Source organism: Microcebus murinus, chromosome 16 (assembly GCF_040939455.1).
Source record: "Microcebus murinus isolate Inina chromosome 16, M.murinus_Inina_mat1.0, whole genome shotgun sequence".
NCBI lineage: Eukaryota > Metazoa > Chordata > Mammalia > Primates > Cheirogaleidae > Microcebus > Microcebus murinus.
Genome location: NC_134119.1, coordinates 71825273 through 71851990, shown reverse-complemented (window position 1 = coordinate 71851990; position 26718 = coordinate 71825273). Strand labels below are relative to the sequence as shown.

At 42.5% G+C, this 26718-nt stretch overlaps 1 protein-coding gene and 1 long non-coding RNA gene across 9 annotated transcripts in view; one reads left to right on the top strand and one right to left on the bottom strand.

Moving 5' to 3' along the window:
* Nucleotides 1-17: 17 nt before the first annotated feature.
* On the bottom strand, nt 18-5798 carry LOC105867742 (uncharacterized). Of its 4 annotated transcripts, none has more exons than XR_012912506.1 (4): nt 5709-5797; nt 3094-3144; nt 2432-2581; nt 18-2347 (listed from the first exon to the last, which is right to left on the bottom strand). It is a non-coding gene; the product is annotated as an uncharacterized LOC105867742 (long non-coding RNA). The 4 variants fall into 4 exon arrangements; XR_012912504.1 differs by having other exon boundaries at nt 5682-5768; XR_012912507.1 differs by lacking the exon at nt 3094-3144 and having other exon boundaries at nt 5709-5798.
* Nucleotides 5775-26718, top strand: part of ZSCAN18 (zinc finger and SCAN domain containing 18) — a 45449-nt gene continuing 24505 nt past the window's right edge. For 4 of the 5 annotated variants that reach the window (XM_075993319.1, XM_075993318.1, XM_075993317.1 and 1 more), the window contains exon 1: nt 6035-6246. In XM_075993319.1, the coding sequence (XP_075849434.1) occupies nt 6035-6246 (212 nt within the window). Of the gene's footprint in view, nt 6247-26718 lie in introns of all 5 variants that reach the window. The other variant, XM_020283237.2, reaches the window with a different exon arrangement.

The window sequence follows — 26718 nt, the reverse complement described above, 5'->3', positions numbered from 1 at the left end:
AGACGCGGCAACCGGAGTTCTTCTGACAGCGCTTTAATGGGGTTCCCTTTAGACTTACATGATGCGGAAGACCCAGCCCGGCAGCGCGCAGGCTGCTATAAACCCCAGAAGCACAACCCCTAAGCTGGGATAGGCCGCTCAGCTGTCGAGCCACCAAAGCATTAGTCCATAGCAGGACCCTTCGTTTGCATTCTCGCGCCACAGGGCAACCGACAATTGCGCATGTGCTGAACTTGTTTGCTGCTCTAGGCAAAGCCGGAAACAGGCGCCAACTTGTAAATGGCGTTGACACCGCGCCCCACAAGCTATAAGAGAATAGATGTTTGAGTTCAAGCCACAAAGTTTGTGGTAATTTGTTATAGCAGCCATAGGTAATTAAGAGACTTCCCTTTCTAGTTCTCAAACTCTAACCTTCCCCAGTCAGTGACAAATTCAGTATGAGTTCCCTTGCCCAGCAAGTTAATAAACTTAGCTTTAAAAAAAAAAAAGAAAGAAAGAAAAAGCCTTCTTGGTCACTACTGACTTCTTTGAGCATAGACCTGGCCTGCTAATAAGGTGCCTTTCATGCATTCATACAGGCGTGAATTCCAGAACTAGATTAGAAAAGTAAATCCTATTGAGCGGTCATTAGTGAAGAGGAATCTCAGAAAAGGATGAAATGCCTCTTACTTCTTTTCCTAATTCCCTCCCCTTGGTTGGCCAATGGCAAGACACCTTTCAGCATCATAAAACAAGTCCAGAGCCCACAAACTGTGGAAGTTCCAGATGGGCTCTCCCATCCTATATAGAGACTAGGAGGGTGGGGATATATGTAAGGATGGCTAGCATGGCCCAGGTTTCTATTAATCCACATGCTTCTCTGGATTTATTAATTCGGGACATCTCAAAGGAAAGGAAGGAGGGCTAGCGTGTTACTGAGGCAGATACAGGTAACAGTCTTCTGTGAATCTTACAGGAGACATGAGGAATGGTGAAGGCCCTCCCTACCTAGATCTTACCTCGGAATAGGTGACAGCAGTGAGAGTAGGCTGGTCCATGGTGTGGTTATCTGTTTCTCAGAACACAAAAGGGTGGGGGATTTCTCCAGAAGCACAGGTCTCTGATAAAGTCCAATATTGTCTGATGGTAACTTTTCATTTATCTTGGGTAAATACCCAAAAGTACAATTGCTAGGCCATATGGTCAGTCTGTTTGACTTGATGAGAACCTGCAAAACTCCTTTCCAAAGTGACTGTCCCCCCTTTGTTCCCACCAACAACAAATGAGAGTTCCCCTTGTCACTCCACATCCTCACCAGCACTTGGCATATCGATTTTATTTTTCACTTCAGTTCTGATGGGTGTATAGAGGCTATAAAAGTAATTTTACTTTCTAAAAGGGCAGTTTTTCTGGTTGTGTCTTATATCAGTTAGCTTAAGCTAAATTAAGCTGAAGTAACAAGTGATAGTGAAAACCTCAAAGGCTCATAACACCCAGGGTCACATGTCCACTGTAGCTTGGCTCACTTTACTCCATGTTTCCTTCACTCCAGGGCCCAGGCAGTCCCCCTCTACCTGGGTATTGTGGACCTAATGGCAGATGGAAAGAGGATAGGTGGATCCACACAGAGGCTCCAAAAGCTTCTGCTCAGCAAGAAGACACCACACTTTCACTCACCTTTGATTGCTAAAGCGAGTGCACAACTAGGCCTGAAGTCACTGAGGCAAGGATAAGGGTGTACAATCCTCCCTTGAGGAGAGGCAGCAAATATCTTCAACCATAAGACAGGTTACCACCATTATCTTAATTCATAATTTTTTTTGGCATGGCAATAATGTCTTAATAAATAGCCCCATCACCCACCGGCCCCATCTCTTCCCATCTTCCAGTTCCAGTCACAGTGGCCTCCCCACTATTCCTAAACCCACCAGGCATGTTCTCATCTCCCAGCCGGTGCAATTGCTGTTCTCTCTGTGGGGATCTTTGTCCCCCAATACCTTCCCTCACCTCCCACAGATCACTACTCACATATCCTTCTCAGTGTGGCCTTCTCTGACCTCTCTATCTAAAACTGCAACTGCCCTTGCCCAACACGCACACTCCTTTCCCCCTTTCCCGCACCGTCTCTCCCTAAGGCGTTGACGGCTATCTGAAAAATAACACACTGTACTTGTGTATCTCTCGCAATGGAATGTAAATACCTTGTTCTGTTTTCTGCTGTACCCCCAGCCCTTAGGATCCTGCAGCAAGCACACAGTGCTTGTTGAAGCAAAAGAGTGACATGAAAGTGAACCAGCACAGTGAACAATGGGCAGCCGTACCTTTGGTGTACACCTTTGTTTTTCAATTCTATAGTGATCCTTTCTCTCTAGAAAAAAAAGAAAGAAAAGAAAAAGACGACTTGGAATGTAAAGAAAAGCATGAACCCCCAAAATACTATCTGGAATCTCACCTGTCACCAGCAATCATTATTGATGTCTTGGAAAATGTCTTCCAGTTCCATTCATTCAATCAACAAACATTTGATGAGCATCTCAGATTTGAGCAGGTTGGTCCCATAGGAGCAAACGGTGAGCACTACAGACGATGTGTTCACATGGAGCTGTGTGAAGCAAGATGGACATTTATCAAACAATCATGACAACAGCAATGTGTGAACCATAATAGGGAAAAGAAACAAAAAGAACAGAGGGCTTCAAGAGGAGGAGGGATTAACCAAGGGGTGGTGAGAGAAGACTGCCCCACGGAGAGCAGCATGTGCTGATGCGGGAGGGGACATGGAATGGGGAGAAGGCACACACGGCCTTGTAGGCCTTGGAGCATATTACCTGAGCAGAGAAGAGCACCCAAGATGGAGACCTAGAGACATGGGAAAAACAGGAAAACTAGGCAGCCAGATGAAGAAATGGTTGAGAAGGGAGGAGGGAAGCCAGGGTGGGCCATGTCATGGACTGACAGAGGGTGGGATTTAGGGAGGGGAGACCCCCTCCACTGTGAAAAATACCAGGGAGAAGCAATAAGGCCATGGGTGGAATTCCTTCACGCACAGCAACTGGAGAAGAGACAGATGTGGAGAGCAAGACTGCCTTTGCCCAATTAAAATTTCACATTTACCTGAGCAACACCTAAAACCTTGAAAGATAATGGGTTGAGAGTAGTCAAGTCCTAGAAGAAAATAGCAAATACTTAAGTATATGGACGTGTCTAGGCTTAGAGTAACCAAATGAATTCAAAAGAATCAGTGGTCATTTCTGGTAAAATGCATTAATTTTTAAGTAAAAAATTTTTAGGGTACCATTCAGTGGTTTTCATTATTTTTACAAGGTTGTGCAACAATCACAACTCTCTAATACCACAATGTTTTCATCACCCTCAAAAGAAACCCTGTATCCATTAATAGTGACTCCCCATTCTCTCCTTTCTCCAGCCCCTGGCAACCACTAATCTTTCTGTCTCAATGGATTTGCCTATGCCAGAAATTATATATCAATGGAATCATACAACATGTGGTCCTTTGTGACTAGTTTCTTGCACTTAGCATAATGATTGATTTCAAGGTTCATTCATGTTGTAGCATGGATGAGGACTTTGATCCTTTGTATGACTGAATATTTCATCATATGGTTGTATTTTGTTTATCCATTCATTAGGTGATGGACATTTGGGTTGTTTACACTTTTGGCAATTTTGAATAATGCTGCTCTGAACATTTATGTACAAATTTTTTGTCAGGATACATGTTTTCAGTACTCTTGTGTAGATACCTAGGAGTGGAACTGCCAGGTCACATGGTAACTCTATGTTAACCTTTTGAGAAACTGTCAGACTTATCCAAAGCAGCTGCATCATTTTATATTCCTACCATCATTGTTTGAGCATTTTGATTTCTCCACATTCTTACCGACACTAGTTATTTTTTGTCTTTTTTTAATTATAGCCATCCTAATGGGTATGGAATGATAATCTCATGGTTTTACAGACATTTAAAATAGTTAAAATCCAGTGGTCATACTGCACATTATACAAAGAGTCAGCAAATTTTTCTACAAAGGGAAACATAAGTACTTTAGACTGTGCACCGTATAATCTGCTACAACTCAACTACACAACCATTCTAGTATGAAAGCCACTGTAGACAATCTGCAAACAAATCTGAACACAAATGGTTGTGTTCCAATAAAATTTTATTTATGGACTCTAAAATTTGAATTTCATATCATTTTCATGTGTCTTGAAATATTATTCTTTAAAAATTTTTTAACCATTCCAAAATGTAAAAAACACTCTTTTCTCTTTGGCCATATATAAACAGACATGGACTGGATTTGACCCATAGGTTATAGTTTGAGGACTCCTGTCATGTACATAAATCATTTCCTGAGGACTACTGCCCTAAGTGGGAAAGGCAAAATGATAAAGCTTCCAGAGGAAAATACAGAACTTGTGTGTGATGTTGGCATATGCAAACATTTCTTAACCAAATCAAGGAAGATTGATAAACATGATATGTAAGGCATCATATCTAGAGGCCCAAAAAAAAGGATAAAATGACAAAAGCATAAAAAAAAGAACTTGTGTTCACTATGCAAGTGAAAAGGCAAGTGACAGAGTGGGAGACGACCACTGTGGCTCATAGATCTGACAAAGTTCTGGTTTTCAGAATATGTAAAGAACTCAGCATCTCAATAAGAAGGAAAAGCTGAGAGAGAAGTTGGCTAATGACTTGAACAGGCACCCTCATGAACGAGGAAATCTAAATGGCCAATAAATGCATGCAAATGTGTCCAATTTCATTATTCACCAGAGAAACCACAATGAAATAACACTTCACACCACCCTAATGGCTACAATGAAGACAACAGCTACCGTCTTTCCCTGAAAATAAGATAGGGTCTTATACTTATTTTTCCTCAAGAAGACACCCTAGGGCTTATTTTTAGGGGATGTGTTATTTTTTTAAGTACGGTACAACAATGTACATTTATTCAAATATAGTTAAGTCATCTTCTTCTGGAACATCATAACTCTCCAAACCCCAAATTACATCCTGAATTTCTTGCAACTCTATTTCCTTTAGGACCATTGGCCCCAATCTCTCATGTCCAGCCGTAGCTCTCATGGGGCAGATGAGAAGGGCTGCTGGTGTTCTTTCCCCGCTCTGCTACGAAATGCATGGGTTGTGCAGATGCGCTGCGTGGCCACGGGCATCACTAGGGCTTATTTTAGGGGTGGGGCTTCTATTGGACAAATGCTTAGAAATCCTGCTAGGGTTTATTTTATGGGTAAGTCCTATTTTCCGAGAAACATGAGTAGTACCATGTGTTGACAAGGATGCAGAACTGGCACTTTTTTTTTTATTGAGACAGAGTCTTGCTTTGTTGCCCGGGCTAGAGTGAGTGCCAGTGGTGTCAGCCTAGCTCACAGACTCCTGGGCTCAAACGATCCTCCTGCCTCAGCCTCCCGAGTAGCTAGGACTACAGGCATGCGCCACCATGCCCGGCTAATTTTTTCTATATATATTTTAGTTGGTCAATTAGTTTCTATTTTTAGTAGAGACGGAGTCTCGCTCAGGTTGGTTTCGAACTCCTGACCTTGAGCGATCCACTGGGACTCTTATTTACACTGTGGTCCATGAACTAGTCTTGCCTCCTAGCCTGAACATTTGCACCCAGGAACAGGCAGCTAAAGCCCTAGCTATTCACCTGACAGGCCTGCAAACACGGGCTCACCGCAGACACACGCTGGATGTTCACAGCAGGCTCCTCTGCAGCAACTCCAAATCGCGAACAGCCCAAATGGCCGTCCACAGGAAGAGGGACCGACGGCCACCAGGGCAGCTGATGACACTAAGAGGAAGCGCTAGGCACGAGAGAACCACAGAGCACGACTCCGTGGGCTTGAGTTCGCCGGGGACCCCGCCCGTCCGTGCGGGCCCGGGGCTCGGGGCGTCTGAGGAACGAGCAAACTGGAGGACAGGCGGTGCTCGTCTGCAACGGCTCTCCGGGCAGCTCACGTGTGCTCCCGGCGTTTTCTCTGTTGTCGGCAGGGAGGGAAGATGGAAACCAGGGCGAGAGGAAACGCAGCACCCACCTCCCACTGCCGGGGAAACCCGCCACAGCGGCCGCCACGCAGCCCGCGACGCTGGCGCCCGGGCCACGTCCCCGACGTCCGGCGTCTTCCGAAAAGCCACATCCGGGAACCCAGCGCCTGCGCGTGCGCAGAGCCCGGAACTGCGCGCCGACGAGGAGGCTGCGGCTGCGGCGAGAGGTGAGTCCGCCCTCTGGCGGCCAGTGAGACCTTGGTTCCTCTCACATCCCCGGAAGTCGCGGAGACGAGGCTTAGGCCTGGGTGTGGCGGGCGTCAGGGGATCGAGAAAAGCTGGCACTGGGTGGCGGCCTTGCTCCGGAGGGCGCTGGCTTGGGGTCCCAGGCAGGGCCGAGCCTCTCAGCTACACTCGCGAATCCGTCTCTCTCCGTCCCCGCTCCGGGTGCGGGGCCCGGTCACCTCCTTTTCCCCTTTTCTTGGCTCGGGCTGCCTGGTCTCCTCCCTTCCCTGCGGGAGCGGATCGCCTTGTGTCCCCCTGCACTCTCTTCTCCCTCTTCACGGGGTTTGAGTTTGGACTGCCTATTCCGTTTCTTGCGTCCGCCCCCGAGGACGCTTTTCCCTCTTTTGGTGCTACTTCTGCCACAACACTGTTGCTGCCTCCTCTTTCCTCCGCTCTGCTCCCCAAGACCACGTCCCCTCCCTACGCCTGTGGGGGTGTGTGAATGATTCCTTCCCTTTCCCACCGACTGTGAACTCTACTAACCAGGCTTTCTCACCTCCCTGCTGGGTGCTGACTCCACTGACGTGGTTTGCATGCCTCCCTCCCGTTTGTAGACTGGGTTACTCCTCCCCACAAACCTCTCTTGCTCAGAAGCTGACCCCCAGCGACAGGAATCCTAGGCTTTAGGGTCCTCATCCAAGCATCTGGTTTCCCCCAAACCCAATCCTTCTAGTTTCTTGTATATAGTGACTCCTTCCACCCACAGTCCTCAATACCCACCTGGATGTTTCTCTTTCCCCCAACTCCCACATAGTCCCTGTCCAAAATTCCATTCCTCTATCTCTGCTATATTTCCAGAATTCAACGACTTCATCATAACCCTTCTCCTTGGTACAGGCACCTTCCTGCTTCCTGCCTTCCCCAGGATACACTGGGAGCCTGTCAGATCATGCCCCTCCTCTACTTTAAACCCTGTCCTCACCCAGTGACAGCCAGAATCTTTACAATCCCCAGGACTGGGCTGCTAGCCCAGCAACTGTTTGCTGCTGGGATGCAGGTGGTAAGGAGCTTGCATCAGAGTGAAAATCAGAGCCCTGGCTTCTTCCTTGGGCAGTTCATTCTCTGAAGTTGCTTGGTTTTAGAGTTGTGGGCAGTGGGTGGAGATTGGGACAGTCAGGGATACCAGCCCTAACTCAGATACTGGATCAGACCTACCTCAGACCTGGATCATCCATGTTTCTGTGCTTCCTGAGTTTGAAGAGTGAGTGAGTGACAGTGACACATTCTGCATTTCATTCTTTGCCTATGTCTCCTCAATTAGAATCCTCACTCTACAAGGTGGGGTCTTCATCTGTCTGATACATTGCTGAATTATCAGTGCCTAGAACAGGGCCTGGCACACAATACCAGTGTTTGCTGAATGAATGAAAAAGAGCCATCCCTATGTGACCACAGGAAGCTAACCCTTGTTGCAGAAACTTGAGATCATAGAAGGAGCGTGTGATGCATCCAGCACTCATTTATCTAGTGTACCCAGGCCTTTGTTAGAGCTTTTCCCATTATAATATCTGCAGCCTCAAGCAATATGGAGTGTGGTTTGTGTGTGTGTGTGTTTGGAATTGGTGTGCTTGATGTGATATGAACCTTTGCAACCTGCTTCTCTCACCAACCTTGTACTAGATGGAGCTTTTAGTGCATACAGTTTTCATTGCTATATAGTATTCTACCTTGTGATGATTTTAATTTGTCTTGCCTTCCCTGCTAATGGACATGGAAGTTTTCGGGCTTTCAGCATTTCCACCAGTGCTTTAGGGGTCATCTTGAACGTGTATCCTTGTAAGTGATTCCATAGCCTGGTGTTTTTCAAACTTTTTTGATACATCATGACCTACATACATATGTAACTGGAGCAAGACTTTGATGAAACACCACATACTAAATGTGAAGTCCTCTGATGTTAGCATTGAATTTTAATTTATGTCATTGTAAACAGTATGGCTCTGCTCACCCACCACATTACTTTGCATTTAAAATTTTTATTTTAACCTAGTACTTCTGAATTGTTCTCCAAAAAGGCTGTGCCATTTTTATGTGCCAACAAATGCATGTTAATGATGTGGGAACTACCCATAATATAATGTTAACTCAGGGAAAACAAAAAAAAGGACTCAAGTTATATATAGTTTGACTCCACCTTTGTCAAAACGATTCTCTGGGAAGAAAATAAGAAGTAAATGCACCCAACTTAACATTGATACTATAGATGATTTTTATTTTCTTTGTACTTATTTATGTTTTACAAATTTTCTACAGTGACCATGCATTATATTAATTTTCAGTGATTTCAATAGTAAAATATTTAAATGGAATTTGAGATTTTATTTAAATAGCAAGCTCTCCTGTTAAATCTAAAATAGAATTATTTTCATTTACTTGCATTTTATGAGAATCATATTTAGCTAGTAAAGAGATTAAATAGCTTTGAACTTGGAACCATTGCCAGCTACTGGGAGCTGGTAGAGGGCCAGAAGAATCTGTGAGTGGTTTGAATGACTTTGCCTTACCTGAACCCCAATTCTTAGAGGCTGACACCCATAGCCTTTGTGTTCTGTCCTGCATCAAAACCTACTGCCTGGAAAGGACTTTATGAGCTTTGCATTTTCCCAGGGTGGTAACTCCAAGGTATTTTTTAAACAGCTCCCAGTTAGCATCATATTCTTCCCCACTAGAACACTAATAACCATTTCTTGAACACCTTTTGAGAAAGCTGTTATAAAGTCATTCACATCAAGGTGTTAATGAATGCTAATCCTTGTTGGAGTACCTCTCTAAGAAGCACTTATATTTCCCCTGTCTACTTTCTATTTTGACAGGTTTCTAAAATACTCTGACAGAACAGTAGAAAAAAGAGTGTAATGAATGCCTATGACCTAACCCTAGATTCAGCAATTAGTGTTTTATCAGATTTGTTTTATATGCATGTAATTATAGCAGTTATATATTATGTGTTGATAATGTATATTATATTTGTATATGTGACTGTATATATTTGTGTGTATGTGTATATATGTGGGGTATATTATGCATACATATATTTTTGGGTATATGTGTATTTATGTGCATATTACATGTATATGAGTATATACATATGTATATTCACAAGGCCATGTGTTTTTATATTTATGTATATATGTGTATACATATGATGTGTATACATATGTTTACATGTGTATGTATTTGTGTATTTACTTATGTGTGAATATGTATGTATATTTCTTTATGTGTTTGTGACCATTTGAAAGTAAGTAAAACACTTCACCCCTAAATATTTCAGGACATATGTTCTTGGAATAATGACTTTTTTTGCATAACTGTATGATACCATTGTCACACCTAAGAAAATGAGCAATAATTTCCTGTTATCCTCTGATAACCCACTCCTTTTCACATTTTCCCAGTTGTCCCTAGTAGTATTATACTATTATTTTTGAAGCAAGTCTTATCAAGGCTCTTGCATCGTTTCTTTTTAAACTTTTTATTCTGAAATAATTATAGTCACAGGAGGATGCAAAGAAATGTACAAAAAGGTACTGTGCGCCTTTCCACCTAACTTCTCCCAATGTTAAAATTTTGCATAAATGATAGAGTGATTCCTTGTATCAAAATTAGGAAATTTACAGTGGTACAACCTATAGATAAAGCTTATTCAGATTTCACTAATTATATATGCACTCATTTGTGTGTGTAGTAGCTATATGCAATTTCATGATGTGTAGCTTCATGTAGTCATGACAATTAAGATACTTGACTGCTAGCACTCTGGGAGGCCAAGGCGGGAGGATCACTCAAGGTCAGGAGTTTGAAACCAGCCTGAGCAAGAGTGAGACCCTGTCTCTAGTAAAAATAGAAAAAATTAGCCAGACAACTAAAAATATATAGAAAAAATTAGCTGGGCATGGTGGCATATGCCTGTAGTTCAAGCTACTCAGGAGGCTGAGGTAGAAGGATTGCTTGAGCCGAGGAGTTTGAGGTTGCTGTGAGCTAGGCTGATGCCACAGCACAAAAGATACTTGACTATACCTCACTACTGAGAATTCTTTGTTCTGCTCCTTTGTAGCCATTGCCACTCCCTATTGCTCCATCTCTAACCTCTGGCAGCCATCAATCTATACTCCATCTCTGTAACTATGTTAACAAATGTTGTATGTTATATAAATGGAGTCATGCAATATTTATTCTTTTGAGATTGAGTTTTTTTTTTTTACACAGCATAATTTCTTTGAAGACTATCCAAGTTTTTGTATGTATCAGTAGTTCCTTCTTTTTTACTGGTGAGTAGTATTCCATGGTGTCTTAGTCCATTTTGTGCTGGTATAACAGAATACTTTAGATTGGGTAATTTATAAAGATCAGAAATTTATTTCTCATAGTGCTGGAGGCCGTAGTCCAAGATCAAGGCACCAGCTTTTGGTCTGGTGAGGGCCTTCTTGCTGTGTCATCACATGGCAGAAGGATGAAAGAAACTGAACTCACTCATGACCTAAACACCTCCCAAAAGGCCACACCTTCCAACACTGTTGCATTAGGGATTTAAGTTTCCAATACATAAATTTTGGAGGGGACACGTTCAAACCATGCACATGGTATGGATGTGCTAAGATTTAAGCATTCACCCATTGAAAGACATTAGGGTAGTTTCTAGTTTGGGGCTATTATGAATAAAGTGTAACATTAGTGTATAAGTTTTTTTGTGACCCTTCATAAGTCTTCATTTCTCTGGGATATAGGCCCAAGAGTGCAATTGCTGAGTCATATGGTAGGTTCATTTTTAGTTTTATGAGAAACTTTCAAATTATTTTCCAGAGTGGCTTTACCATTTTGTATCCCTATCACTGTTGTGGCAGTGTGTACAGCTAGTGTTACAGCCCTTGTTACAGCTCTTATTCGTTTGACTGGGGAAAGAACCGAGCGGCACACGAAGAGTCGGAGAACAGCCTTTATTCTTCTACAGCAGACTCAGCACACCTACTGTTACAGCTCTCTTCATGTCTTCAGATGTTCTCCCAATGTTCTTCCCTTCCTGCCCTTCTGCCCTGCTTTTATACCCTTGGTAGGGCTCAAGAAGCGTCCAATCAACTACAAGCTTTAACATCCAATCAGCAACAGGCTTTAACATCCAATCAGCAACAGGGTTTAACATCCAATCAACAACAAGCCTTAACATCCAACCCAAAACAGTGGGATTCAGAAATTACCCAATCAGGATCACGCAAGCAGCGTGGCCGGAAACAGGCCCGGGCAAGAGGGCCTGGGTCATTCCAGCGAGGGTGTCCGGGGTGGCTGGGTGCTGTGGGGACCGGCCCTAGCAGCGTGCCTTTAACTGGCCACGGGCAGCACTGGCCCCCAGAGATGCAGAACTACGGGGAGGCGGCAATCAGCCGTGACCCAGCGCCTGACATTTTCCGCATCATCACCAATGTATGAGTGATCAAGTTTCTATAAATCCTTAAATAGCATTCAGTGTTAGCATTATATTTTAATTTAATCATCCTGATAAGTATGTAGTGATATCTCATTGTGGTTTTAATTTGCATTTCCCTAATGATTGATGGTGTTCAGCATCTTTTCGTGTGCTTATTTGCCATGTTATGTCCTCTTCAGTGAAATGACTATGCGTGTCTTTTTCCCATTTTCTAATTGGAATTTTTGGTTTTTAAATATTGAGTTTTAAGAGTTCTTTACATAGTCTAGATAACAAGTCCTTCGTCAGGTATGTGATTTGCAAATATTGTCTCCCAGTGTGTTTTTAATTCTCTGAACAGGGGAACAAAAGTTTTAATTTTGATGACGTTCACGTTATCATTTTTTTCTTTTATTGGTCATGCTTTTGGTGTCAAGTCTAAGTCCTAGGTACCAGAGATTTTCTCTACTGTTTTTTTTTCCTTAAAAGCTTTATAGTTTTATGTTTTACATTTAAATCCTTGATCTATTTTGAGTGAAAAAAAATTTTTTGAGACAGAGTCTCGCTTTGTTGCCCAAGCTAGAGTGAGTGCCGTGGCGTCAGCCTAGCTCACAGCAACCTCAAACTCCTGGACTCAAGCAATCCTGCTGCCTCAGCCACCCGAGTAGCTGGGACTACAGGCATGTGCCACCATGCCCGGCTAATTTTTTCTATATATATTAGTTGGCCAATTAATTTCTTTCTATTTATAGTAGAGACGGGGTCTCGCTCTTGCTCAGGCTTGTTTCGAACTCCTGACCTAGAACAATCCACCCACCTCAGCCTCCCAGAGTGCTAGGATTACAGGCGTGAGCCACCGCACCTGGCCTTTGAGTGAAATTTTTTATATGTGGTGTAAGGTAAGGTCCAGCTTCATTTTGCCTGCCTGTGGATATCCAGTTTTCACCATTTGTTGAAAAGGCTGTCCTTTGCCATTGAATGGCTTTGGCAATCTTGTCGAAAATTATTTAACCATATATGTGAGGGTTTATTTTGAGCCACCTATTCTATTCTTTTGGTCTGTCTTTATGTCAGTACCATACTGTTTTGGTTACTGCAGCTTTTGAGGTTTTGAAATCAGGAAATGAAAACTTCCAACTTTGTTCTTTTTCAAGATTGTTTTGGCTATGCAAGGTCCCTTGAGATTCCATATGAACTTTAAGATGAGTTTCTTCTATTTCTGCAAAAAATATTGTTGGGATTTTCATAGGGATTATATTAAATCTGTAAATTGCTTTGGATAGTATTGACAACATATGATATTGTAAAGTATTGTGAAGTATATATGTGGTCTTCCTCCCCCATCTCCTGGCATACAACTCTTAAAATTCTTGGAATCTTCAAAGTATTGTGTGTCTTTTTGTATGCCAATGAGTTGACTGAGGTCTGGCAGCCCCCTTACCTAGCATTACTTTGGGGACTGATCAACTGAAAGACTAAGGCTGGATTAGAAGGTTGAGACTTTAAAATCCACTCCCCATCCTCTATGTAGGGAGAGGGGCTGAAGGTTAAGGTGGTCACCAATAGACAATGAAGCCTTCATAAAAACCCAAAAGGACAGGGTTTAGAGAGCTTTTGGATAGCCAAACATATGGAGGTTTCTGGAGGGTGGCCTGCTGAGAGAGGGTGTGGAAGTGTAGCTGGGCCCCTTGAGATTTTAGTACCCCAGCATTTTTATTGACTGACATAATGTAAATTCTGAATAAACTCTTATTTGCATATATCTGATAGTCACTTGCTTCTTGCCTGATACCATTTGTTCTCACAGTAATCATTAACTGCTGGTTTACTGGGTTTTTTTTTGTCAAGCAGTAGGAGACAACACCAGGATCACAAACTTTTATGAGTTTGTTTTGCAGAAGGCATGAATGCCTTTGAGGAAATTAGCTTCTGATGCCTAAAACCTCCTCACTTCATATTTTTGAGAAAGTAGATCTGAGAGACTGCTCTCCTGTAGTCTCACTTTGGCCAAATAGAATAAAACTTTCTCTCTCTCCAAGCCCCAGTGTCCGAGTATTTGGCTTTAGCTGTGCATGGGGTACATGAGCCTAAATTTGGGATTCTGTAACAGAAGCTCTGCATCCCTTCCTGCATGCCTTGTGCTATGCATCTCTTCATTTGTATCCTTTGTACATAGGTGTTTCCCTGAGTTCTATTAGCAAATTAATTGAACCTAGGGAGGAGGTCATGGGAACCCTAATTTATAGTTGGTCAATCAGAAGCACAGGTAAAACAACCTGGGGCCTGGGATTAGCATCTGAAGTAGGGTCAGTAATGTAGGACTGAGCCCTCAGCCAGTGGCAGGCATCTGATAATATCTCCAGGCTGATAGTGTCAGAATTGAATTCAATTAGAGAACACCAGCTCCTGTCCACTGAAGAAATTGCTGCAGAATTGATTGGTTGTTGGGGGGGGAGAAATCCCTATACACTTTTTGGGGAGCAAAGGTCACAGAATTCTTCCGTGTTGATTGTTGTGGTATGAGAGCAGAGGAAAAACCATTTTTTTCTACAGAGACATCTTGACAATGTTATGTCTTCCGATCCATGAATATGTGATGTTTTGTGTTTATTTGTATCTTCTTTAATTTCTTGGAGCAATGTTTTGTAGTTTTCAGTGTATAAGTCTTTCTTTACCCTCCTTGGTAAAATTCTATTGTAAATGCAGTTTTTCTTTTTCTTTTTTTGAGACAGTCTCTCTCTGTTGCCATGGCTAGAGTGCAGTGGCATCATCACAGCTCACTGTAACCTAAAACTCCTGGGATCAAGTGATCCTCCTGCCTCCACTTCCTGAGTAGCTGGGACTACAGGCCCACGCCACTACACCCAGCTACTTTTTTTTTTTTTGGTAGTGATGGTGCCTCACTGTTGCCCAGGTTGGTCCTGGGCTCAAGTAATCCTCCCGCCTTGGCCTCCTAAAGTGATAGGATTACAGGTGTGAGCCACCACCTGGTCTTCTCTTGTTTCTAATCTTTTTTTTTTTTTTTTTGAGACGGAATCTTACTCTGTTGCCTGGGCTAGAGTGCTGTGGCATCAACCTAGCTCACAGCAACCTCAAACAATCCTACTGCTTCAGCCTCCTGAGTAGCTGGGACAACAGGAATGTGTCAACATGCCCGGCTAATATTTTTTCTGTATATTTTTAGTCGTCCAGCTAATTTCTTTCTATCTTTTAGTAGAGAAGGGGTCTCACTCTTGCTCAGGCTAGTCTCGCGCTCCTGAGATCAAACAATGCACCTTCCTCAGTTTCCCAGAGTGCTAGGATTACAGGTGTGAGCCACCATGCCCAGCCTTGATTTCAGTTTTAAAGGAAAAGCTTTGTCTTTCACCATTGAGTTTGGTGTAAGTTGTGGGTTATTCATATGTTTCCTTTATTATGGTGAGGTAGTTTCCTTCTATTTTTAGTTTTTAAAGGGTTTTTTTAAATCATCAAAAGATGTTGAATTTTTCCAGTACTTTTTATCCATCATTTAAGATGATCATGTGGGTTTTTCCCTCTTTCTTCTGTTACTGTGTTGTATTGCACTGATAAATTTGCATATGTTGAACTATCCTTGTATTCCAGGAATAAGTCTTACTTGGCCATGGTGTTTAATCATTTTTATATGCTTTTGAATTCAGTTTGCTAGTATCTTGTTGGGGATTTTTGCATCAGTATTCATAATAGGTATTGGTTTGTAGTTTTCTTGTAGTGTGCTTATATGGCTTTGGTATCAAGATAATGGTGTTCTCATAGAATAAATTAGGAAGTGTTCCCTCCTCATTTTTGGAAGAGTTTGAGAGGAATTGATGTTAATTCTTCTTTAAATGTTTGGTGCAGTTTAGCCATGTGAACGACCCCAAGAGCTATTCTTGAATTATACAGATGGTACAGTCCTGCTCACATGGAGTTTAGGGCCAAACAGTCTGCAGTAATCAAGGTCAGAGTAGTGGTCACCTGTGGGAGACATATGATGGGTCTCTGTAGTTGCCCAGCGGTGGACACATAAAAAACCCCGTGGGGATACATCTAAAGACTCAATGAGTTGCCTGCTTTGAATTTATCTTATTTAAAAATAGGCTGTACTTTAAAATAGAAAGATAGTTGTAACTTGAACCACAGTGGTGAGGAGGAGATGTGAATTGGTGGGATCCTAGATGTGTTTGCAGGTCAGAGCTGACAGATGAGGTGTGACTTTTGAGAAAAAGCAGAATGGAGGATAATACCCAGGATTCCCCTGAGATGATGGAGAGGCTATTTACTGGGGTGGGGAAGTCTCAGGGAGGAACAGCATGGTTTAAACTGCCAAGGAAGGACCTGAGCATTCAACCATTGATCTCTTCAGGGTGCAGTGCTGGCTGAGCTCTAAGGCTTTGTGTGGGTAGTCAATCCAGTATGTTACCTGAATTCAGAGGAGTGGTGTGGGTGGAAGAAGTGAAGTCAACATGATACTGCAGGTGGGAGGAGAGAGTGGAAAACGGCTTGTGTTTGGACAGATGAAGAGCGAAGCATCATGAGACACCAAAGATACATCCTGGAGACCATAGGAAATCAAGTTCTCTTTGGTGGGGTGACTTCAGAAATATGGTTAGATCCTTCTTAAAACAGAGTCACATATGATGCATAGTTATGTACAGAAAGCAGTGGCATGATCCTGTTTCTTAGTGTGTGATTCTAGCCTTTCTCAATGGGAGTTACTGATGAAAGTAAGCTCTGCTGTTATTAGGGTGCTTTGAACTCTTCAGTGATGCAGAAGTGTCTGGAGATTTAGCAGAGACAAGGACTGTGCTTTCACTAGCCTTATTCACTACAAAGGGTTTTGTTATTGCTCTGGTTTGCTTTTTAAATACTGAATCTGGGAAACCCAACACAAAAATTTAACTTATGCAGTATGCCTGCTCTGCCTAGATGTTTGAGTAAATTCCCCTCTCCTTGAACTCCCCAAATCTGCTATTTCCTGACTTCCTGAGAGAGACTTTCCTTACCATAAAGCTCTAAGCCACATAACAGGTCCCAGGCTGTTCTCTGACAAGGTGTAGTGAGTGATGATGCTACAGAGGAAGAAGTCCAACCCTGTTACTTCATGGTGGACTTGTCATATGGTAGGATTTATTCTCAAATGTGAAACTTTATGGGCTCGATTGCTCAATTAATTTGTCCAACTATATCCTCATAAAAATGAGGGCCAATTCTTACATAACATCTACAAATAACTGCATTACTGTTATAATTGAAGAGGCTCGGGGAAAGTATTTAATCCTGAATTCTGGGGGAAGGGGAGATCAACGAGAACAAAAAAGCATTTAAAGAATATTTTACTATGCTGAGGGTGGGATATAGAGCACAAAGCTGTCAAAGAGTAAAACAGTAAAAATAATACCAAATACATATTCTGAAGAAATTACCACCATGTGAATCCCTCCATCAATTTGTTCAGTCCTAATAATGTCACTGGCTATTGGAGCAGCAGTCTACTTTCATGAGCTCATTGTCTGTTTTGGGACTCAAAATAATCCTGGCAATCCTAACTGCATTTCTCAGTTCAGTCTGACATTTCATTTGTCTAGGTCAGTCATCCTCAAACTACGGCCCACGGGCCACATGCCACCCGCCAAGGACATTTATCTGGTCCGCCGGGTGTTTTTGCCACTGCTGCCTGTCCTGCTTAGCAGTGGACTTGTCCTGGGCCCAGAGTGCACAGTCTCCAATGGTCTGAGGGACAGTGAACTGGCCTCCTGTTTAAAAAGTTTGAGGATCCCTAGTAGGTGATATGAGCTTGAAAACCCATATTCATGTATCATCCATAATTAGGAGTACCTGGTTCATTCATTTCCAGGTAGGCTCTGAGGCTTGCCTTTGTAGAAGCCCCAGTTTCTGTTCTGTGGCTTTTAGCACAGCTTCTACCTGGGAGAAAAGCAGAAACCACTGGTGGTGATGAGAAAATGGAATGGTGGCAGTTAATTTATTCTAGGAACCAGCAATATCAGTGTGGGGAGGAGAGAAAATACTTTGTTGTGATGTGGTACAGCATTGTTTTGTGATGGTGGGAGCTACCTTCCCCTTGAGGATGTGTGATATGGCCCGATTACAGGATGGGGGATGACACAGAACATAAAATAACGACACAGACACACACGGACAGTACATGACTTGAGTGCTCAATGCACTGGTCGCTTTATTTTTATACCCTCCAGACCCAAGGTTAGTTCCTTGTACGTGAACATCTGAGCATAGCAGTGATAACCATTAATTCTGGAGTTGTTTCAAAAGGGAACAATGGTCCCATGATCTCAGACTTTAAAACGGTTACTTAAGGCGCCGGACATAGCTCAAAAGCCAAGGCCGAGATAAGCAACATAGAGCAATGCAGCCATCTGAAGAACTTCTTGTTCTCTCTGCCAGCCAGTGGCTCTCTCCCAGCTAGTGGCCCGCCCCCACGGTTGTGCTGTCTTAGGCTGCCCCTCCCTTGAGGAGTCTTACTCATCATTGACTACCAACCATCACATGGGGCTGGACCTTGAAAAGGTTCTTCTTATCTTTATGGCCTCCAGACTCCCACCACTGGGGCTCACCGTGGGGGAGCTGGGCAACATTTGCTTATGTGCATAAACTCAGGCCTCTTATCATGTCACGAGGCAGCAACCGCGTTTGAAGAAAATGCTGACTATTGCTGCGTCAGACAGCACACATATATTACAGGTTATAGTGAATGATTAGTATAAGGCATAACACCAGAATCATCCCCCAACAGATGTGGACATTTCCGGACAATGAGGTCCATGGCAAATAGTCACAATCTTCTTACCTTTCCTAATAAGCAAACAATATTTTTATATTATTGACATTTCCCAGATATAGAATTAGATAGGTTAGGGGTCAGAGACACTTTGAAAATTTTGTTTTCTGAGCAGTGTCTGATTCTGGAAATGCAAAATTAAAAAGTTATCAGAGCCGGGTGCGGTGGCTCACGCCTGTAATCCTAGCACTCTGGAGGCCGAGGCCAGTGGATTGCTCGAGGTCAGGAGTGGATTGCTCGAGGTCAGGAGATCGAAACCAGTCTGAGCAAGAGCGAGACCCTTTCTCTACCATAAATAGAAAGAAATTAATTGGCCAACTAATATATATAGAAAAAATTAGCCAGGCATGGTGGCACGTGCCTGTAGTCCCAGCTACTTGGGAGGCTGAGGCAGAAGGATTGCTTGAGCCCAGAAGTTTGAGGTTGCTGTGAGCTAGGCTGACGCCACAACACTCACTCTTGCCTAGGCAACAAAGCGAGACTCTGTCTCAAAAAAAAAAAAAAAAAGTTATCAGAAGTGATTGGTCTCTTGAATAGAGTTGCACAGCTGTCCAAGGATAGTTAATATTGTGGCGCTACCCTTTAGAGTGATGCCCTAATGTTTAAGAATCAACATGCTCCCCCACCCCCTACCAGTCAGCATGGCAGAAAGCAGCATAGTTGTGAGGAAGCCTGCTTCCTTCAGAAGAGAGGACCTTTTAAAAATTTTTTTTCATAATTAAGAGCATTTTTTATTTTTTTGAGACAGGGTCTTGCTGTGTCACCCATGGCTAGAGTCCAGTGGTATATCCATAGCTCACTATAACCTCAAACTCCTGGGCTCAAGGGATCCTCCTGCTTCAGCTTCCCGAGTAGCTGGGACTACAGTTGTGTGCCACCATGCCTAGCTATTTTTCTGTTTTTTGTACAGACAGGGTCTCGCTGGTGCTCAGGCTGGTCTTGAACTCCTGAGCTCAAGCAATCTTCCCACCTTGGCCTCCCAAAGTGCTAGGATCACAGGAATGAGGCAAGAGGATTATTCTTTTTTTTTTCTTTTTTTTTTTTTTGAGACAGAGTCTCGCTTTGTTGCCTAGGCTAGAGTGAGTGCCGTGGCGTCAGCCTAGCTCACAGCAACCTCAAACTCCTGGGCTCAAGGGATCCTCCTGCCTCAGCCTCCCGAGTAGCTGGGACTACAGGCATTCGCCACCATGCCCGGCTGATTTTTATATATATATATATTAGTTGGCCAATTAATTTCTTTCTATTTTTATGGTAGAGACGGGGTCTCGCTCAGGCTGGTTTTGAACTCCTGACCTTGAGCAATCCGCCCGCCTCGGCCTCCCAAAGTGCTAGGATTACAGGCGTGAGCCACCGCGCCCGGCCGAAGAGGATTATTCTTAATTCTCTTCTCTTAATTTCATAATTAAGAGAAATCAGCCCAAACCATGAAGAGATACTTGGTGAGTTGCATATTCTCTGCTATCTGGGCTAATTACACAGAAAGGAAAAAGAAATGTAAGATGAATGACACATGAGTGTATCAGAAGGAGCCTTGAGTGGAATATGAGTTTAATCATCAAAAAGAGGCAAGATTTTACATTTTCTCCATCGTGATATCTGCTCTCCTGTAATACCTTTTATTAAAAGTCATTTTCACTTAATAGTAACTGGGATCCTCAGGAAATAAAGGAGACATTAAAAGCATTATCTTGGCCTGGTGCGGTGGCTCAGGCCTGTAACCCTAGCACTCTGAGAGGCTAAGGCAGGCGGATTGCTTGAGGTCAGGAGTTTGAAACCAGCCTGAGCAAGAGGGAGACCTCTTCTTTACTATAAATAGAAAGAAATTAATTGGCTAACTAATATATATAGGAAAAATTAGCTGGGCATGGTGGCGCATCCCAGTAGTCCCAGCTACTTTAGAGCCTGACGCAGGAGGATCACTTGAGCTCAGGAGTTTGAGGTTGCTGTGAGCTAGGCTGATGCTACAGCACTCACTCTAGCCTGGGCAACACAGTGAGGCTCTGTCTTAAAAAAAAAAAAATCATTACCCTGAAGATAGGAGGAAGTAAACATGGTTATGAAGGGACAACACATAGGATAGATGCTATTGGTGTTGACTATTGTATATACAACAACCTTCATAGGTGATAAAATGGTATAGAATTTAATATACACACAAACACATACAAATGAGTTCAAGTAAAATTGGGGAAATCTGAGTAAGATCACTGGGATTCATGAAAGTCAGTATTCTGGTTCTGATATTCAACTATAATTTTGCAAAATGTTACCATTGGGGCAACTAGACAAAGTGTACTAGAGGTTGCTCTGTATTCTTTCTTACAAATGGGCAAGAATCTACAGTTATTTTGGTAAAGATTGCAAGTTAAAAAAGTAATGAACCCAATACCCCATCTGAAGTTCTGATTGCACAGCCTAATATACATACCTCGCTATTAGGCTTTCTTGACCAAAGGGGAAGACTGAGGCGTAGGGAAGAAGTCCAGAGATCAGGGTGAGGCTGGGTTCATAGATTTGAGACATTGATGTGATATGGATAAAGGATGTGGGTTTGCAGTCAGACATAGGGAGATTGTGTGTCCTGGTGAGAGCCATGAGAGTGACGGGATCACATAGGTCTGGGACCAAAGAGGCCTTGTGCTGTGCTACAGGTGGATCTAGTCCAGCTGGGAGTCCAGAGTGAGAACTGAGAGAAAGTGGACAGACATTCCTCAGGAGCTGTGAATCCCATCACTTGTTTGAGATAGCTGTGGTTGTGGAAAAACTTTGGGTGCCTGTTGGGACACCTAATGACAAAGTGGTGTAGGCAGGATTGACCTGGGACCATGAAGCCACTTACCTGCCCACATCTTTCACCTAATTCAGCCTCTCAGAGAAGCCTCTGCTGGCTAGGGTCTGTGCATGGATTTGAGGGTGTTGGGGAGCTGCATGTTCATTCCATGAATGTTGAGATACAGATGGTTTTGTTGGATGCCAATGGGTGTGTGACTTAAATTTTTCAGAGTAAACATACTTTGGGTCTGCCTCTTTTGTGCAACATTATGCTTTAAAGATTTACACTTTTTTTTTTTTTTTGAGACAGAGTCTCACTCTGTTGTCCAGGCTAGAGTCATGTGGCATCAACCTAGCTCACAGCAACCTCAAACTTCTTGGCTTAAGCAATCCTTCTGCCTCAGCCTCCCGACTTGCTGGGACTACAGGCATGTGCCACCATGCCCGGCTAACTTTTTCTGCATATTTTTAGTTGGCTGATTAATTTCTTCCTGTTTTTAGTAGAGACAGGGTCTCGCTCTTGCTCAGGCTGGTTTCGAACTCCTGACCTTGAGCGATCCTCCTGCCTCAGCCTCCCAGAGTGCTAGGATTACAGGCATCAGCCACTGCACCTGGCCAAGATTTACCCATTTTGGCTATGCTCTTGGTTTATTCTCTTTTCTTGATATATAGTATCTCATTATATAAATAAACTACATTTTATTTATCCATTCCCTGGTGGGTAGACATCTGGATAGTGTCTAGCTCTCCAGCTATTATGAACAGTGTTGCTGTGAACATATTTATGCATTTCTCTTGGCTATACACCTACAAATGGAATTGCTGTGTCATAGGATGTTCAGAGAGTCAGGTTCATAGATACTGGCCTGGTTGATTTTAATATTTACATACCACCATTCTGAGTCAAGCAGTTTTTTCTCTAAGATTCAAGAATTTTCTCCCTTTCTTTCCAACCTGGGACACAAAAGTCCAATGGAAGCATGAACTTATGATGTGGTTGGGCAGGAACCATTCTATTTTGTTAAAATGGAAAGATTCATTGAGGATTATTCCTGTTTATCTGTATTAGGTGAAGTCTTGGAATGTGAGGACCAGATAGAAAAGCTGCACAGAAAACTAGAGAAGCGTTTCAGGGAAATGGCATCCACTCAAGAGGATCCAGAGGGTCAGGTGAAGGGCTATGGTCCTCATGAAACTGTGAAAAATACAAGTCTTTGGTCAGTCCTTGCTTCATGTCAGAGACGTCCTGCAACGAAAGATTTCTATGAACATGATTCAGATTGTAAATATTTTAGCTACATACATAATTGTTGGAAAAGTTCTAAGGGTCACATACTTGATGACTATAGAACAGCCACCAGCCACAGTGGTCAACCTGGCCACCTTGATGAAGGCCTAACAGGACATGAGCCTTCAAAATGTGATGAAGATGGTAGCTCCTTCCATCATGCTGCATACCTTAGTGAACTGCATGTAATTGTCACTAAAAGGCAGCCACACCCAGGGGAAGAATGTGAGGTGCTGTTTGATCAGGGTGCATTCCTGATAAGCAGGAGGGAAATAACCCTGGAGATGAATGTTTGACTGCAGTGAATGTGGAGACTCCTTCAGGCAGAAATCTCACTTAATCAGGGAACAGAGGACTCATACTGGAGAGAAACCTTATACCTATAGTGACTGTGGAAAATCCTTCTCCAAGAACTACAACCTGATTGTGCATGGAAGAATCCATACAAGAGAGAAGCCCTATAAATGCAATAAATGTGGCAAAGCCTTCAATGCCAGCTCTGCCTTTATCAAGCATGAGAGGACCCACACAGGAGAAAAATTGCGATGGACGTGACCAATATGAGAAGTCCTTCATTTGCCAGTCTTCTCTTGTTTTGTGCCATAGATCTCATATTGCGGAAAAACTGTTCAATGTAATGAGAATGAAAAACCTTTTCCCATCTCTTACCTTATTGTTCATCTGAGAATTCACATAGGAGAGAAGCCCTATGTATGCAAAGAATGTGGAAAGGCATTCATGGATGACTCATGCCTTATTAACATGGGAAAATTCTTCAAGCATGGTAGTCATCTCATTGTGCATCAAAAAATTGATTTTGGAAAGAAACCCTACAGGTGTAAAGAATGTGGGAAAATGTTCATTAAGAGTGCATACCTCATTAGGCACCAGAGGTTTCCTACTGGTGACACATATTGTGGCTGTAACCACTGTCAAAAACTTTTCAGGAATATTGGCTTCATCCAGCACCAGAGGACTCATACTGCAAGAAGCTCTGCGAGTATAATCAGTATGGCAAAGCTTTCAGGGACAGCACCTGTGATAGTGCCTGTCTAACAAAGCACGAGAAGATATGTGCTCAAAAGACCTTGTACCAGTGTGGGAAATGTGGGAAAGGTTTCCAGGGAAGCTGTGCTCTTATTAGACACCAGAGTTGGCACAGTCAAGTGATTCCTGAGGGAATTCAGTGAACATGGGTGGCAATGACTAGATCTGATTCTCTTTACTTACCTCATAATGAAGACTTCATGTTATTTGAAAATAATGCACTTTATCTCTTACTTCATTGGAACAGAAACTCTTGCGACATTGTGTCTATATAAGAAATTAGGAGAATTCCTCTGCCATGTTGCTGAACGTAATGAGGAGAAACCCTAGACAAATATACTATAATAAAACCTTCAGGAAGTATTTGACACATCACAATGAAACCTCTTGAATGTTGAGAGAAGAAGGGATCAAGAGGGTTTCTGGAGACTTACTTTTCACAACATTTTTTTTTCTTTTTCTGATGTTATATGATGTGCAAATGTTTATTCAAAAACTTATTTTAACAAAACCAAAACCTATGAATAGAATGAATGTGGAAAGCATTTAAACTGAAACTCTTCCCCTTTTTTGCATCAGAAGATTCAGTTAATGTAATAACTTTGAGATTTCAGTTAGAAGTAAGAAGTCTTGTCAAAACTCTTAATGTAAAAGTGCTAATATGGAAAAATCCATTAAGACAATGTTCACCCCAGTGTGATAAGCCAGTGCCTACTAGAGACAGACAACAAACATATACTCCATGTGGGAAAGCATCCACTCAGAGGCCTGATATTCCAGAGTAGTGCTGTCTGGTACAATTATAATGGGAAGGCTGGGCATGGTGGCTCATGCCTACAGTCTCAGCACTTTCAGAGCCAGAAGTGGGAGCATGGCTTGAGGCCAGGAGTTCAAGCTGAGGCAACATAGCAAGACTCTACCTCCACAAAAAATAATTTAAAAATTAGGCCAGGTGTAGTTGCTCATGCCTGTAATGCTAACACTTTGGAAGGCCTAGGTTGGAGGATTGTTTGAGCCCAGGAATTTGAGACCAACCTGAGCATGAGGGCATAGAAAAATTAGCCAGGTGTTGTGGCATGCATCTGTAGTCCCAGCTACTCAGACGGAGGCAGAAGGTTCACTTGAGCCCAAGAGTCTGAGGTTGCAGTGAGCTATGATGATGCCACTGCATTCTTGTCCTGGGCAACAGAGCAAAACACTGTCTCAAAAAAAAAATTATCCAGGTGCAGTGGCATGTGCCAGTAGTCCTAACTACTTGGGAGGCTGAGGTGGGATGATCACTTGAGGCCAGGAGTTCGAGAACTTCATTTATACAAAAATATCTTTAAAATTAGCCAGGTGTGGTGGCACATGCCTTTAGTCCTAGCTACTTGGGGAGCTGAAGTGGGAGGATCACTTGAACCCAAGAGTTTGATGCTGCTGTGAACTATGATCACACCACTGCACTCCAGCCTGGGCAACAGAGTGAGACCCTATCAAAAACAAAATTAAATTAGAAATATAATTTGAGCCACATATGTAATTTTAAATTTTCTGATAACCATGTTAAAAAAGAAACAGGTGAAATTAACATCAGGAACATTTTATTTTACCCCTTACATCCTAAATATTACCACTTAAATGTATGACACTACATTTCAGAGTCTCTGTAGCTACACTTGTCTAGTGGCCACTGCATTGGACAGCACAACTCTAGTGAATCAGAAAAATGAGTTCTGGAGAGAACCCCTTCATAAGATATTTGTCCCATTACAAATCAACAACTAATTTTTTAACACATTTGTAGAAAATATGTGTGCAGAGACACCTTAGAAATATTGTGAGTTCAGTTTCAGACCACTGCAATAAAATGAATATCACAATATAGCAAGTCAAAATTTTTTAGTTTCCCAGAAACCATAAAAGTTATGTTTCCAGTGTAGCCTATTATGTGTGTAATAGCATTGTGTCTAAAAAAGCAATGTACCTACCTTTATTAAAAATACTTTATTGCTAAAAATGCTAACAATCATGTGAGCCTTCAGTATGTTGTAATCTTTCTGCTGGTGAAGGGTCTTGCCTTGTTGTTGAATGTTGCTAACTGGTCAGAGTGGTGGTTGCTGAAGGTTGAAATTGACCCTTCCTTTCAGGAAAGATTTTTTTGTAGCATGCAATGCTGTTTCATAGCATTTTACACACAGTAGAACTTTCAAAATTGGAGTCAGTCCTCTCAAACTGTGCTGCTGCTTTATCAACTAACTTTATGTAATATTCTAAATCCTTTGTTGTCATTTCAACAATATTCACAACATCTTCGGCTGGAGTACATTCTATCTCAGGAAACCATTTTCTTTATTCACCCATAAGAAGTAACTAATTATGTGTTCAGTTTTTATCATGAGATTGTAGTAATTCAATCTCATCTTCAGGATCCACTTCTAATTCTAGTTCTTTTGTTATTTCTACCACATCTGCAGTGACTTCCTCCACTGAAATCTTTTTGTTTGTTTGTTTTTTTGAGACAGAGTCTGGCTCTGTTGCCCAGGCTAGAGTGCTGCAGCGTCTGCCTAGCTCACAGCAACCTCCAACTCCTGGGCTCAAGCAATCCTGCCTCAGCCTCCTGAGTAGCTGGGACTACAGGCATGCGCCACCATGTCTGGCTAATTTTTTTTCTATCTATATATTTTAGTTGTCCAGATATTTTCTTTCTATTTTTAGTAGAGACAGGGTCTCTCGCTCTTGCTCAGGCTGGTTCTGAACTCCTGACCTTGAGTGATCCTTCCAACTTGGCCTCCCAGAGTGCTGGGATTACAGGTGTGAGCCACCTTGCCCAGCTGGGAAAGTCTTAAACCCCACAAAATCAGCCATGGGGGTTGGAATCAACTTCCTTCAAATTCCTGTTAATATATTTTGACCTCCTTCTGTGAATCACAAATGTTCTTAATGGCATCTAGAATGGTGAATCCTTTCCATAAGCTTATCAGTTTACTTTTGCCCAGACCCATCAGAGGAATCTTATCATAGCCTTACAAAATGTATTTCTTAAATAATAAGACTTAAATATCAAAATGACTCCTTATCCAAGGATGCAGGTTGGATATTGCATTAGCAGG